Source organism: Oncorhynchus clarkii, chromosome 9, assembly GCF_045791955.1.
Source record: "Oncorhynchus clarkii lewisi isolate Uvic-CL-2024 chromosome 9, UVic_Ocla_1.0, whole genome shotgun sequence".
Classification (NCBI taxonomy): Eukaryota; Metazoa; Chordata; class Actinopteri; order Salmoniformes; family Salmonidae; genus Oncorhynchus; species Oncorhynchus clarkii.
The window spans coordinates 30,020,587-30,036,697 of NC_092155.1; the positions used below are offsets into that span (position 1 = coordinate 30,020,587).

General features: G+C 44.6%; 2 protein-coding genes and 1 pseudogene across 2 annotated transcripts; 2 read left to right on the forward strand and 1 right to left on the reverse strand.

Annotated features, from left to right (window-relative positions):
* Positions 1-759: 759 nt before the first annotated feature.
* On the forward strand, positions 760-3,878 carry LOC139416197 (grpE protein homolog 1, mitochondrial-like). The gene is made up of 4 exons (XM_071164582.1): positions 760-871; positions 1,456-1,600; positions 2,212-2,293; positions 2,497-3,878. Exons 1-4 carry the CDS (start codon positions 804-806, stop codon positions 2,847-2,849), a joined length of 648 nt encoding a protein of 215 aa, XP_071020683.1. The 5' UTR covers positions 760-803; the 3' UTR covers positions 2,850-3,878.
* A 2-nt stretch (positions 3,879-3,880) lies between these two features.
* LOC139416196 (transcriptional adapter 2-beta-like) lies at positions 3,881-9,543 on the reverse strand. The gene is made up of 2 exons (XM_071164581.1): positions 9,190-9,543; positions 3,881-8,638 (listed from the first exon to the last, which is right to left on the reverse strand). Exons 1-2 carry the CDS (start codon positions 9,541-9,543, stop codon positions 7,439-7,441), a joined length of 1,554 nt encoding a protein of 517 aa, XP_071020682.1. The 3' UTR covers positions 3,881-7,438.
* Positions 9,544-9,660: 117 nt separating this feature from the next.
* On the forward strand, positions 9,661-11,090 carry LOC139417524 (cilia- and flagella-associated protein 184-like; annotated as a pseudogene).
* Positions 11,091-16,111: the final 5,021 nt, after the last annotated feature.

Sequence of the window (16,111 nt, forward strand, 5' to 3'; positions counted from 1 at the left end):
TTCTGCATGCAAGAGTGGGCCGAAATTCATCCACAGCAACATGAGACTGATCAACAACTACAGGAAGCATTTGGTTGCAGTCATTGCCGCTGAAGGTGGCACAACCAGTTATTGAGTGTAAGGGGGAAATTACTTTTCCACACAGGGCAATTGGATGTTGCATAACTTTGTTAAATAAATATTTGTAAACTCAGGTTCCCTTCATGTAATATTAGATGTTGTTTGAATATCTGATAACATTCACTATCAAAAAAGATATGCAAAAATAGAGAAAGGGGGCAAATACTTTGTCACATTGTGTTTAGTGTAAACTCTCACGGCTCCTTGGGGATAAAACATTGTTCAAGGGACAGACTTGCCGTCCAAATTTAAATTCAAGAGGAACGCTAGGTGGTGTTATATTTTTATTAGGAATTAAAAGCAATGTTCATATGCATATGTGATTATAGCCTCAGGCCAACTTACTGATCATCATCAGCATCACCACAGTAATCATCATCATTGCCCTATCCAGCCAACATTGTAATGACAGGGATGGGTTTGGTTTTGATACATCGCTGCCAAAAGTTACAAAATAGGGACAACCTTCAGTTTACAAAACAAACTAATTCTGTCCTTGGTCACGTGCAAAGTGTTCGACCTTAAACTTAACCTCAACCAAACTACAGGAAAACGTCATTCTATATACCACCGTTGATTGGACGCGACTATTAATTTCGGCTCTTTCTGATTTATGATTGGCTCGACCTCACGGTCTTGCCGTTGGGGCTACTCGGCTCCTTCAGCTTGTGTTATCACTGAAAATGGCGACCTGGTGTGTACGAGCTGTAAGACAGAGTTACTATGTTGCGGCATCGCCTTCATTACTAAGGTAATACATTGAGTGTGCTTTATAAGATGTTTGTTCAGATAATTGTAACGTTGTCGTTTGTAAAGTAACTAGCTAGCTTGTGCCATTTGCTATCACCCATGGCGCCTGCTAGCTAAATAACTTTTCAACCTGTCATATGCTGCTTTCATAATGGGAGCACATTTCTTATAGGAAAACAAACTGAATGAAATGTTGAACATAGAAATAGTTGAATCCTATGAAGCCGTTAAAAAAAAATTCACTAGCATAGCTAACTCAATCTACTAACGTAGCTGGCTAGCTAACGTTAGCCAGTTAAACAACCTTGATTTAATGAACTAACGTTAGCAGATTTAACGTTATGCTCAGCTAGTCACAATGCTGCCAAGTCAGATGGCTTACCTACTAAAACGCCAAGGGGAGGAAACATTTAAGGCATGTGCCACCAATTAACGATTTGCCCGATGGCGCATATACATAAAGTAGGTTCAACCATTGCTACACACTTACATTAATTTACAAGAATACCAATGAACTAAACTGACCACTGCGTAAACAGCTGAAGTTCTGTTGTGTATCTAACCCGTTTCTCTCTGTTCTGTTAGGGCATCCCCGCGGCTCCTATGCACAGCAGCTCATCAGAAGAGTGGCCAGGGGTCGGAGGAGGACCAGAAGGCTGAGCAGAGCCCTGCAGAAAAGGCCTTGGTTGAGGAGAAGGGTCAGCTGGAGGAGCAGCTTAAGGAGGTCACGGTGAGTCTGGCTCCAGGGTGAAGTTTCCCTAGGTACAGATCTAGGATAAGCTTCCCCTCCCCCAATCCAACCTTAAGCATTAGGGGGAAACGCAACACTGGCCCAAGATCAGTGTCTAGGAGGGGGATCTTCACCCTACTCCTGGGTCACTACACCAGCCACTACATAGACTTGGTTCCAACATCCATGCTAGCTCCTGAGTGGTACAGCGGTTAAGGCACTGCATCTCAGTGCTAGAAGTGTCACTACAGACCCTGGTTCGATTCCCGGCTGTATCACAACAGGCTGTGATTGGGGTCCCATAGGGCGGCGCACAATGGGCGCAGCGTCATCTGGGTTAGGGTTTGGCCGGGGTAGGCTGTCATTGTACGTAAGAATTAGTTCTTGACTGACTTGCCTAGTTAAATAATAAAATAAAAACAAAATACTACCTAGAATGAAGCCTGATTACATTCTTAGTGGTATACTAGTATGGACATTGGAAGGTATACATATACTCATATTTACGCTGTTGCTGTGATGTCATCCTGGCTGAATTCTTAAGTCAGAAGAGCTTTGAGAAAAATATCTGCTCATGGTCTCAGAATTAGTGTGGTTGTCTCGGTTTACAGGACAAGTACACACGCTCTCTGGCAGACATGGAGAACCTCAGGACGAGGAGTCAGAAGATGGTGGAAGACGCAAAGAAATATGGTGAGTTAATGTTTGCATATTGATTTGTCTCACCAGTGCATTGGACACAGCAGACAGACATACTTATAGGTGGTATTTTGGTTCATTGACAGCAAGGAACACAGTATGAAGTTAATATGTAGGTATATTGCATGATGTTGTGGTGTTCAGTCTATGTTTTCAGAATACAGAATGGATCTCTCTTTTCTTCCCACACCTATCAGGAATCCAAGGCTTCTGCAAAGACCTGCTGGAGGTGGCAGACATCTTGGAGAAGGCGACGGACAGTGTGCCCAAGGAGGAGGTGACCTCTCAGAAGAACCCCCACCTGAAGAACCTGTACGATGGCCTGGTGATGACAGAGACGCAGATCCAGAAGGTCTTCGCCAAGCACGGCCTGTTCAAGCTCAACCCCGACGGAGGGCAGAAGTTTGACCCCTATGAGCATGAGGCTCTATTTCACGCCCCCGTGGAGGGTAAAGAGCCTGGCACGGTCGCCATAGTAACCAAGGTGGGCTACAAGCTCCATGGGCGCACCCTCCGGCCGGCACTGGTGGGCGTGGCCAAAGCCCCTTAAAAAAAAGAGATTCAGTGTGACTGTGATGTTGTTGCCTGGGCGACGGATCACCTTGGGTACAGCAGACTGGTCAGAGCCCCCTCCCCAACCACCTAACGTTGCCTCAGAGGCAGGAATCCAACTCGAACTGATATCGTTACCATGGACGACATCATCACACAGCCTGTTTTGACTGTGCATATCGACTCTCCACCCTTCTCCGGAAGTGTGCACTTGCTCACTCCCCGTCATGAATTGAAAAGCATTGGATTGGTATAAGCATTGGCTGGAGGGAGTTTACACTGTCTTTAAATCCATGACAGGGAGTGTGCAAGTTTATACTTTGGGAGAAGGGCAGATAATTGGGACAGAGCCCATGTATATGCCGGGAGCAAATATGTTTTTACAGAAGTAACACTTGTAATGGCATGTAGAGCACAGAACGAGTTTCATGCAAGTTATTTCTATCGTATTTGTCATCGGGGTCAGATTCCATTCATCTCTTTGTCCAGTCATTGTAATTATTGTGTTATGGATGGGAGAATGTAATGGATCTCATTTGATTATAGACAACTGTTGTCATCACTATCATAACTCTCATACAATTGAATTTAAAATGACATTTTTCCTATAAGATTGTCTTTGGCACAACTTAACCCTCCCTGTATATTGCTGTTTTAGTATTGCTTCCAGAAACACTTTTACATGTACTGTATACTTCATTTTCAGAAATGATGTCTAGACAAATTGATTATTGTTTAGCTACAATAGTACAGTAGGACACTGACTATGGTTGTCAAAATGAGACAGAAATGCTCTGGTCAAATTGATTACAGATTCACCTGAGATAAGCAACATGATGTTGAACCTCTGACGTAATCATTCCGGACTTCACTGTACATCACTGCTTTGGCAGATGTTGACTTGGTGGTCTAGGATAGACGGCATAATTTGAGTTTTGAGTTTATCCAATAACTATTTGAACTGAACATTATAGTTGTCCTGTTGAGTGAGTGCCACAGCAGCATTTAAATAAACATATTTACTTTGTATCAGAAGTCCCCTGATTTTATTGCTTTCGATTTGACTATTACCCTGTAGGTAGAAGGCTTCATACATGTAGAACACTCAAACTATCAGCGATATTACCACATACTCAACACCCGATGCTGTAAAAGTTAACCAAGGAAGCCATAGAAGTATAAAGTATTTGCACTTTTAATACAAAACCTATGTCCTGTGCAACCACAAAGAATGGGCCATCAAATTCCCCCTCAACATTTTCAACCACTGAATTGTCAACAAATGCTTTGACTTCCTAAGCATACTACTGATACACATGAACAGTTTACCAGCATGCTACAACAACACACGCAAAAGGCTTAGAATGGTTCTCACTCGCATATTGAAGATTTGTTATAAAAAGTAACTGAAATAAAATACTGTACATTTCACAGGTCAGTATCAATATGTTCATTTTCAAATTCTTCCAAAAAATCATGTACATTTGGTCAAATGTTTTTGCTTAAAAATTCCACAGAAATAAAATAAAACCTTTCTCCCCACCCTCATAAAGTCTTGATGTTTAGAAACAATTCAAGTGAAAATAATTTTGAATCAAGCCATTTAACCAAAATGTACTACTTACATCATTTAAACACTGCTTCACATGCTCATAAAATGGTAATGTTTCATAGAACAACAAAAGTGTAATTTCAACCACCTATAAAATATGTTATCTTTAGAACATAAATAACAGAAAAAGAGGCTGAAACAATTGAATGCCATCTACTGATGGGAAGCTTTAGCTTAACTGCATTTCCCTCGGTCATGAAATCTGTGCCATAGGTAAAATGGTTTGGCACAGCAATGGCACACCCTGATTATTAAACAAGGCTATGGGAAGCAGGCTGTGTGTATTAATGTCTTTGAACTTTTTATAATGACAATGGTTTAAGTAGTTAGCTACTAGCTTTGACAGGAAATTAAATGAGACTGATAATAGGCACTGTCAACTTTAGAGGTTCTCGCCTAGACTGAACTCTGACCTCTCATGCTGACTTCTTACCATAGCCTGGGTCTCATTCAGTAGGCACCAAATGGAAGACAATAGGGTGAAACAGGGAGGGACTACCTGGCCTTGTCCAATAAGAAATTATTATTTCATGTTCTCTAATAAATATAACACTGGGCTGACCAGCCAGCTCCACCTCTGAACACAGGGCAACTGGCTCCCTGCAGCAGAAACAGCAGTGAGGAATGGGGCTTTCGTTTTATGGCAAAATCCCTATCAGTAAAAAGCGCCAAGATCCAAGAGTCAGTACATGGACAGGCGGAGGGAGGAAAATAGAACAAGAAGAAGCACAAAACTAAATCTATGCTTTGACAGATCGAGCTTGAACACTCCACTACTTCTTACGCCCACCCCTCGCTCTCCCAGCCTCAACCCCACTTTTGTATTCCAACTCTCCCCGTCAACCGATGCCCATTCAAAACGCCATTTACATTTAAATGGAGCTCTCCTGCCACCTCTCTGATCGACACGCACAAAAGCCCTCGACACCGCAGAGGAAAGTGAAAAGAAATCATAGATGATGCCGTTATGGTTCAAAAACAGTTGTTTTCTCTTTAAACCAGATAAGGAGTTAATCTAGTCTTTGATTGTAAACCGTGACAGTTTTTGCGACAAATAGAAATCTTCAGGTAGGCGATGCGAGAACCCAGGGGCCTTGTCAGTGTCTGGATACTTTCAAGCTTATGAGGAAGCATAAATAAAAAATATTGCTTTTATTACTTCTGTGGTATGATAAAATATACTATGGTGGGGATAACACCAAGGCCTGTACGTGTGACAGAGGAGCCTGGTGGGAGGAGCTATAGGAGGACAGGCTCCTCCGACCAGCCTCCGCTGGTCTGCGATCATTACATCTACTTCCCAGCGTCTAACTTGATACTCCTCAACACTGGTTCTCTACACCCAAACCACATCTATATCCCTGCAGTAGTTCACCATTTCCCATGTTATAACAGGCTAACTGGACGTCAGAAAAATAAGGTGCCAGTGGACACTTCAAAGTACCTGTGCTGGGAACAAACACATTTGATGTCAATGGAAAACATCAATGTCTAACAGCAACCAAGCTTTTCTGAGGCAGTCGTCCCTTTACTCTACCAGATTATTCCTGCCCTTTGATATTGTACTTGCAAGGCCATGTGATGTGTACAGTAGCCTATATGAATGCTGTGACTGTAAAAAAAACTTTTAAAAACTTTAAAAAAATATTTTAAAAAACAATGAACCAGGAAGTTAGATGGAGCAAATCTAGCAGGTCTTCAAAACATTTAAATATGACTTTACTCCCTTTGAATAAATGACACACTGGCAAACAAAAACAGCAAGCAACCGGTGATAAGAAGACAATAATCATGCACCACATATTCATTAAGAGGTAAAAAAAAAACAGTCTGACAGGCCATCATACAGTTTATACACCATAACATCCAAACTGGCAAACTTAAACCTGTGATGGAACAGGGTAGTAAAAAAAAACTAGTGATAGCCTATATGCTCATTTGGCAAACAAGAGATTTTTGATTTGTGCTTAAGGATTGTACGCATGTCATTGGTTAATGCCCATATATAAACATTTAAAAGCTGATATTTTTCTTATCTTAGTGAACAGCCTACTAGAATCAGAAATCGTGCAGGGGATGGAACAGAATAGTTGAGAAGTTAGGCTATTCCTCTCATAGTGCCAAATTCTGAGCCTGCCATCCTAAGTCAGACCGCCACAAAGTTTTGACAAGAGTCAAAACGGGGATTACTGCAGTACTCTACGAGAGCGTTAGCTGCCAAATACTGACTCCTGTATGCTTTGCCGGCCTTCATCTCTTCATGGGAAGAATACGATGATATACCCCCTGCGTTCCAGCACAGTGTGACTGTATTGCTGTTTGAATAGGCACTAACTTGTGCTCTCCAAAACTACATCCTGACCTAAAGGAAGCTAGCCTGGTCCCAGATCTGTTGGTGTTGTCTGGTCAATGACCATAGGAGCTGGCTAGACAGCACCAACTCATTTGGGACCAGGCTACAAAGAAGCTGGAGGCAAACTATACGTAACAATTTATACTTTGAGAACAGCTTTGAAGACAGTGTTGTCTGGTTTGCCCAGCAGCATTAGGCGATCCTTCACTGGAGTTTCAATACAAAGACCCTGTATCATCTACCCATACGAATACATTATCATTCATATGGATTCAAATGCAAAAATATATATCTGTTCATCCCTCCCCTGTAAATGGTATCCAAACTTTTTTTTTTTTAAGAAAGTGGAAATCCTTATTCTTTGCAATGTACATATTCACAAACAGTCCTGTGGTCGATGACGTTGGACAAAACGAGACAAAAGGTGGTAAAACCCAATAGTTTGGTCTATGTGGAGCTTACGAGTGCAAATCTCACATTGTTTCTAACAAGACACACGGAGACGCAACAATCCAACGGAGAACAGAGTCATGATCCTTCTGTAATCCTCAGTCCCCACAAACTCCATACACACATTGTTAGGACACTTCCCAGGTCCAGTTCCTACAAACCCGATGGACTGTTAGGACATGTCTCGGGATATCCAGCCGCTCTCTGTGAGGAAGCTGAGGATGCGTTTCTTGAGCACCTTGTCCAGGTAGCCTGGCAGGCGGCTCTTGGAGGTGATGCCCTGGCGCTTCTGAAGGTGGTCCTTGATGATGATGGTCTTGACGGTCAGGTAGCGCGTGGGGCTGAGGTTGAGCGTGTTACACAGCACCTTCTCCCGGTCCGACAGCAGTTCAAAGCCGGACAGGTTCTCAATGGCCGCAAACTCGCCTTCCTTGCCCTCCTCTTTGATGGCGCCACCGCCCACTCCTCCACCTCCCGCCCCTCCTCCAAGCCCTCCCCCTCCAGTGCCGAGCCCGCCGCCTCGGCCTGTTTTGGAGGTAGCCACACTCTTGTTCTCCTTGCGTTTCTCCCGTTTGTGCCGCGCCGACTCGTACTCGACCGACTCGTCCAGTCGCGCGATGCCGTTGCGGCGGTATCGTTGCAGCTCTCGTACCTTGACGCGCAGCACGCGCTCCTTGTGCATGTTGTCAAAGAAGTCCTCAAACTCCCGCAGAGCCATGAACTGGCACATCCCCCGTAACTTGACCCGCTGCTCCTTCTCCTCCTTGGTGATCTTACGCTTTGGCACTGTAGGAACGGCTGCAGCTCCCGGCGTCACAATGGGATTGGTCAGCATCAGAAGGGTCCCCACTACTCCTCCTCCCACTCCGACGGCGCCAACACTACCCCCGCCACCTACAACTCCCAGCGTGCCTGGCTTCTCCTTGTCCTTCTTATCTCGCCCAAGGAAGACGGGCACCAGGTTGTAGTCGCGGGCCACATTCTTGCGGCGCTGACGCTCCCTCAGCTTGCGCACATACATGTCCACGTGCGCCCGCTTCATTTCAATCTCCACGTCTTCATCGTCGTAGTTGACCGACAGGCCGCTGATGAGCTTCTCTGCCTCCTGGTCATACTCGATTTCGTAGTCGTCGCGAAGGGGCATATAGCCCAGCTGTTGCTGCTCGCCCAGGGTCACGTCCAGCGGGGGCAGGGGGGTGGTGAGGCTGGGGGACAGGGGGGCACCGCTGGGGCAGGTGTGGTCCGTTACCCGGTTGGGGATACTTTCGGGGACGCAGGCCTTGCCCAGGTTGCCGTGAATGTACATTCTGACGTAGTGGTCCATGACTTCCTGGGGGGTCCGAGACGCCCCCACGTGAGTGGCCATGTCCTCCTGAAAGACAACACACACACAGGGCAGAGTGTTACTTGGGGGGATGCTTTTTTTTCTCCCTCATAAAATGCAGATAGTTACACATATAGGGAGGGATACATCACTGCAAGCATCTAGACATACAGACACTGCATGCATTGCTATACACTATTACCATACGTGTGTTGAAATCCGTTGATAGGCGATACATACAACATTTTAATAGATGACTAGCCTACATTAAACTAAACGTTTTCATAATGCAGTGCGGGTTTGCAATGTGCGGGTTTGCACATATATATGCACAATAACAATTTAGCTAGCTAGCTGTAATCAGGACAAAACCAAGGTGGATTTCAAGGCTTGCAGAGTTGCATCGATATTGCCAACTCTCGACAGGACATGGCTGTCAGTCTGAAGTTGTCCAATGTATTGTCCAATGTATTCGGAGATACTCATGAAAAATAACACAGTCTAAGTTTACTAATTCACATTTAACCTATAACATTTTATGCCTGTGTTTGTATTCTAGCTAGCTAGCTATGAGACAAGTAGGCTATAAATTGAAATACCCAGTTTCCAAAGCCATATTGCTCGATCGCATCTAGTAGCGACTGCTCTTCCCTGCTAGTCCATCCTCCCTCCGCTTCGGGACCCCAGAGTGTGAAGCGCCCGCCGTCGACTTGCTGATAACCGTGCCATCGCCGATGATTACCGATTTCTGCACCCGCGGAGAAGCATTCCGGACACAGTTCGATATCTGGGCAGTCAGTACAGCGAAGTCTCAGATTCGTAACGTCTGCAAGGCAGTTTACGCAGTACTTCTTTCCTAGGTCGGCCATGTTGCTGGCTTCTTGCTTGTTGTTGGAAGCAGCAGTGTCGCGCGGGGAGGGCATGCGTACTGGAGTCTCACAACTGCGTCTCATTAATATTGATACGCTTGGCGCAAACGCCTGTGATTGGCTTGCATGCTCAGTTCATTGACTTCATTGACATACTTATGTGATTTTCTAGCTTTTTTTTGTCAGGAATACTACATTCCCATGGATGTGGAGGCAGAGCAACAAGACAATGACCCTGGGTCCAATCATATAGCCCTGAAAACACAGAGCTGAGGAACAATGAACAACTTCAGAAGACACAAGCTGTAGACCCCTTGGAGGAGGTCAAATCCCCTAATGTTGATGACAGTAAGAATAAAGCTGATACCCCTGCAGATGAGGATGAGGAGGGCGGGTTAGTGGAGTCTGAAAAGGCCTCACCTGAACAGGAAACAGATTGCACCTCAACTGATGTTGCTTCCATTGCTTTCCTCGCCCCAACCTGGGCTTGAACCAGGGAACTTCTGCACACATCGACAACAGTCACTCGCAAAGCATCGTTACCTATCGCCACACAAAAACCGCTGCCCTTGCTGGGCACCAATTGAATGTCACCGATTGACATGTTACTAGCGCGCACCGCTAACTAGCGAGCCATTTCACATCAGTTACACTGAGACAGAGGGAGGGAACTCAGCCGCATTTGAGCCAGGCGCTGGAGATGAGTCACCCACATAAGCAAACCTATCCACAAGCTAGACATTTGAAGAGGGAAAGGGCCCGGAGATGAAGCCTCTCTCCCGCGAGTGGAGTTTTCCACTCGAAAATGGCGACGATAATGACGATGATGAAAATGGACCGGCCAAACTAGACCCAGGGACCCACGAGAGGGAGTGCCCGCAGTCCTGTTCAGGTTGAAGAAGAGTAAGGCCCCAGCATCGACTACGACGACTACATTAACTTCTTCATAGAGCTGCAGGTGGAGAAGGAGAAACAGAGCCAGGTCAGAGGTCAGCTCCGGATCAAGCGGGTGGAGTATGTCCACAAGAAGACGGGTTACGACTCACGTCCTAAGTAGGAGAAGTCTGTGTCTGACCAGGAGCAGCGCTACCAGAAGTAAATAGCCATCATGGAGGACCTGAAGTGGTAGCACCGGCGTGACGTGGAGGCGGACAAGCAGCAGGCCGAGGAGCTGCGGCAGCAGAGCCAGGAGAAGGTGGATTGCAAGGAGGAGTTTGTCGAGGACCTGCACCTCATCGACTTCGAGCAGATGAAGATCGAGAACCAGTCATACAATAACGAGAAGATAGAGGAGCGCAACAAGGAGTTCCTCAAACTGTGCAAGAAGATCACCAGCACTGTCCAGGTACTGGCCCACTTGAAGGAGAAGCTCCAGTTTGTGCAGATGGAGAACTAGGCCAACCAGGCCGACGTGGAGGCGGTGGTGGCCAGGATGTGCTGACCAAGGCCAAGTAGGCCAGGGACAGCCTCCGCATGGACAACCTGGCCTGCTGGGCAACGATACCCTTCTGAGGGACTTTGAGGAGAAGGTGCATGCCTCAGACGGCCTAGAGGAGAGGTACGCAGAGCTCTTACTGAAGTGTTCCGGGGTGAAGGAGAAACTGGAGCACACCAAACATACAGCCCAGTGAGGGAGAGGAGAGGATACACAGGAAGACACGCTAACGAATAAGCGCACACACACACACTGACACACACAGGAATGAAAGAATGTGATCAAACACAATTGTTGTGATAAGGGAATATTTGTCATGTAAAATTACTTGCATGTTCATAAATGCATAAATACATTTATGAGTTATGTTTTCACATTTATAATAAATGTTCAGTTTATTCTACATGTCCTTATTCTATTATTTCTCAAAAGACCATAATAGACTACAACCTCAGCTTTGATATGTACAGTGTGATTAGTGAAGCTCAATGATTCTGAATATGAAATGTTTTCAGTCACCTAATTAGTAAAAGACACCATTGCATCCAGGGGCGGAACTTTCATTGGGGACGGGGGGAAGGGGGGGGGGGGACATGACCCTCACCCCCACATTCTAAAATTGCATTTTTGTCCCCCCAGTTTTATTAATGCACTATGATACTAAAAGCGGCGTCGGTGTGCTTTAGGACCATGCGGACGCCTCAGAGCCCTCAGGTAGGCTGTTTGGCGGTTTCAGATTGCTGAATTTAGGACCACTTGGACCCAACAGAGCCTGCGGACAGGCTGTGTGAAGTCTGAAAGGTACAGTGCTGCTGTCTGCAGGTGCTGTCTCTGTTCATGGTGAGCTTTTTCTCTGAGTTGTAAAAGCAAGCTGAACAGAAACAATCTACTCTTTATTTGACTGATGTAGCTGGCAAGGTAACTGCTGTTTGACTACACAGAATAAAAAACACATTTATTTCCAGTGCTGAGCTAGTAGTGTAACTGACATGTAACGTTAGTTACAGTAATGTTTCATCACCTCTACACTGAAGTTCTGTCTGAAGAGAATGAACTAGCTAGCTAGTAGCTACCACAGCCAGTTCATCTTTAGTTTCTCTATCTGTCAGGTAGCTGTATCTTAACAGCTGTTGTGTGTATGGAAATGTTTTGTAGCCTTTTTGTCCCATTTCAACAGAAGTAAATTCACTTGGCTAGTTTTCATCAGTTGATGTACCATTAGAGCTAGCCAAAAGTTTGCTAACGTCAGCTAGCTAGCTCACTAACTTTAGCTATTATTTTTGCCTCAATCACGCTAGACCTGAATCAAACGATGAAATCAGCTGCCAAATGATTGAAGACTGATATTCGGACGTTTTTTTGACAGCACAATGTGAGTTTTTATTAGAGTCAGTATAGTAATGTAACGTTATTGATCTGTCAGTTTCCCTAGCTAATTCTCTATTTTTCACACTTACATGGTATAAATAGTTCTACAGACTACACTGCCATGGTGCACAGGCAGTATACAATACTATGCTCATCAAGTCTTAGCAAGATCAGATGGTGACAGGTGTCCTAGCTGTGTCAGACAGCCAAGGAAGACCAGTGTAAGGAGCTCAGGTGAATTTTTCCGCATATTATAACAATCAGTGAATGGATACAAAGTTCCAACTTGAGTTGATGGGTAGGTATACAGTCTGGGATCTGGGAATGATGGTCATTTCAATTATTCAACCTTTGATTCTATTAAGGGATCATATAATGTATACAGTGCATTCGGAAAGTGTTCAGACCCCTTGACCTTTTCCCCATTTTGTTACGTTACAGCCTTATTCTAAAATTGATTAAATCATTTTTCCCCCCTCACCAATCTTCACACAATGCCCCATAATGACAAGGCAAAACAGGTTTAAATACATTTTTGCAATTGTATAAAAAAAAAAAAAGGAAATATCCTATTTACTTAGTACTTTGTTGAAGCACATTTGGCAGCAATTACAGCCTCGAGTCTTCTTGGGTATGATGCTACAAGCTTGGCACACCTGTATTTGGGGAGTTTCTCCCATTCTTCTCTGTAGATCCTCTCCAGCTCTGTCAGGTTGGATGGGGAGCGTCGCTGCACAGCTATTTTCAGGTCTCTCAAGAGATGTTTGTTTGGGTTAAAGTCCGGACTCTGGCTGGGCCACTCAAGGATATTCAGAGACTTGTCCCAAAGCCACTCCTGCATTGTCTTGGCTGTGTGCTTAGGGTCGTTGTCCTGTTGGAAGATGAACCTTAGCCCCAGTCTGACGTCCTGAGCACTCTGGAGCAGGTTTTCAGCAAGGATCTTTCTGTACTTTGCTCTGTTCATCTTTCCCTCAACCCAGACTAGTCTCCCAATCCCTGCCACTGAAAAACATCCACACAGCATGATGATAACACAACTATGCTTCACCGTAAAGATGGTGCCAGGTTTCCTCCAGATGTGACGCTTGGCATTCAGGCCAAAGAGTTCAATCTTGTTTTCTTCAGACCAGAGAAACTTGTTTCTCATGGTCTGAGAGTCCTTTAGGTTCCTTCTGGCAAACTCCAAGCGGGGTGTCATTTGCCTTTTACTGGGGAGTGGTTTCCATCTGGCCACTCTACCATAAAGGCCTGATTGGTGGAGTGCTGCAGAGATTGTTGTCCTTCTGGAAGGTTCTCCCATCTCAACAGAGGAGCTATGGAGCTCTATCAGAGTGACCATCGGGTTCTTGGTCATCTCCCTGACCAAGGTCCTTCTCCCCCGATTGCTCAGTTTGGCCAAGCGGCCAGCTCTAGGAAGAGTCGGTGGTTCCAATCTTTTTCCATTTAAGAATGATGGAGGACAATATGTTCTTGTGCTCCAAAAATGTGTTTTTCCAAATAATCAATTGAATTTACCATAGGTGGACTCCAATCAAGTTGTAGAAACATCTCAAGGATGATCAATGGAAACAGGACTAGGGTTGCAAAGGATCAGAAACTTTCCGGTAAATTTCCAGTATTTTTCCAGAAATCTTCAATTTTTTTTAACCTTTATTTAACTAGGCAAGTCAGTTAAGAACACATTCTTATTTTCATTGATGGCCTAGAAACAGTGGGTTAACTGCCTGTTCAGGGGCAGAAAGACAGATTTGTACCTTGTCAGCTCGGGGGTTTGAACTTGCAATCTTCCGGTTACTAGTCTAACGCTCTAACCACTAGGCTACCCTGCCGCCCCATGGGAAGTTAAGCCCGGGAATTTTGGAAACTTTGCTTAAATTCATCAAAAAAGTTAGCTTATAACAGTGTGGGATACACATAAGGCAATTCTAGGTCTTGTGTCATATTTTGGTTAAACTATCCCCAATTCAATGGAATTGCAACCCTCTGCATGCACAGTGCACTCTTCCATCACATGTGCAGTGCACTCTTCCATCATGTGTACAGCTGATTCTCAAGATCTTGCAAACTAATGAGATGCTATTGAGCCCACACTACCACACTGGTAAGTGTTTAATACAATACTGGGTGGGGTGAATATATTTGTATAAGACATACATTATTTTTTGTTAACTAGTAAATTGTAGCCTACAGCAAAGTGTGTTTAAATCATTTGTAACTTGTTAACCATTTCTGCCAGTTAGTTTTTGCTACCATGTGTTTCTGCTAACTGAGGAGTGTTAATTTACCTGTTTCCATACATGTTTCATTTTAAAACATGTATCTTATAAAGGAGTTGTTTAATCTAACTGTTTAACAATTTATCTGTACATGCAATTGTATTTGCTTTTTTTTTACAAAAAAAAATCTTTACAGGAAAATGCCATGTCTACTATCTGATGTGTGGAGACATTTCACTGCAGCTAATGTAGAAGGAAAAGCTGTGTACATTTTCAAATACTGTGCCAAATCATATGTAAAGAATGCAACAAAGATACAGAATCATCTGACCAAGTGCATAAAGTTCCCCCAGTGCTGACAACAAGCAACCTCTCACATAAGTCCCTCTACTCTATTCGAGGTGAAAATTAGGAATCAGGCACCTTATCGATAGCAACAGCTCATGGTCCTCCTGGAATCAGAAGTTTTATTGACTCAATGGAGGAATGTAGTCAGAGAAATGCTGATGAATGTCTTGCTCGAGCTGTGTATGCAACTGGTTCATCTCTGATGCTCACAGGCGATGTGTATTGTTAGAGATTTCTGAATGTTCTTCGCCCAGCATACACCTCTCCAACCAGACATGCTTTATCTACTCATTTGCTGGATGCAGAGTTCAACAGTGTTCAAGTGAAGGTCAAGCAAATCATACAGAAACCAGACTGTATTGCAATCATCTCTGGTGGGTGGTCAAATGTTTGTGGGCAAGGAATAATTAACTACATCATCTCCACTCCTCAACCAGTATTCTACAAGAGCAAATACACAAGGGACAACAGACACACCGGTCTCTACATTGCAGATGAGCTGAAGGCAGTCCTCAATGACCTTGGACCACAGAATTTATTTGCACTGGCGACAGACAATGCTGCGAACACGAAGGCTGCTTGGTCTAAAGTGGAGGAGTTCTACCCTCACATCACACCCCTTGGCTGTGCTGCTCATGCATTAAATCTGCTCATCAAGGACATCATGGCACTGAAAACAATGGTTACACTCTACAAGAGAGCCAAAGAAATGGTTAGGTATGCAAAGGATCATGAAGTTATAGCAGCAATCTAAGTGAGAAGAATAAGAGCACCACATTGAAGCTGCCCAGCAACACCCATTAGGGTGGTGTTGTCATCATATTTGACAATCTCCTGGAGGGGAAGGAGTCTCTCCAAGAAATGGCCATATCACAGTCTGCCGATATGGACAGCCCCATCATGAGGATCCTCCTGGATGATGTATTTTGGGAGAGAGTGGTAAGCAGCCTGAAACCTATAGCAGTAGCCATTGCACGGATTGAGACAATGCCATCCTGTCTGATGTTCAGACTCTGCTTGCAGATGTAAGAGAAGAAATCTGTACTGCCCTGCCCACTTCAAGCAGAGGAAACTGCGGTTTTGAAATGGATCAAGAAGCGCGAAGACTTCTGCCTGAAGCCCAATACACTCCGCAGCGTACATGTTGGACCCAAAGTATGCTGGCAAGAGCATCCTGTCTGGTGCAGAGATCAACAAGGTCTATGGTGTCATCACTACCGTGTCTCGCCACCTTGGCCTGGATGAGGGCAAGGTTCTTGGCAGTCTGGCAAAGTACACTACCAAG

What these genes read in the sequence shown, in the direction of transcription:
- LOC139416197 (XM_071164582.1), top strand. Translation starts at nt 804, where the DNA reads ATGGCGACCTGGTGTGTACGAGCTGTAAGACAGAGTTACTATGTTGCG. An exon ending in GCATCGCCTTCATTACTAAG is followed by an intron (nt 872 to 1,455) that starts GTAATACATTGA and finishes CTGTTCTGTTAG; the next exon opens with GGCATCCCCGCGGCTCCTAT. An exon ending in GGAAGACGCAAAGAAATATG is followed by an intron (nt 2,294 to 2,496) that starts GTGAGTTAATGT and finishes CACACCTATCAG; the next exon opens with GAATCCAAGGCTTCTGCAAA.
- LOC139416196 (XM_071164581.1), bottom strand. Translation starts at nt 9,543, where the DNA reads ATGAGACGCAGTTGTGAGACTCCAGTACGCATGCCCTCCCCGCGCGAC. An exon ending in AATATGGCTTTGGAAACTGG is followed by an intron (nt 8,639 to 9,189) that starts GTATTTCAATTT and finishes GTTGTCTTTCAG; the next exon opens with GAGGACATGGCCACTCACGT.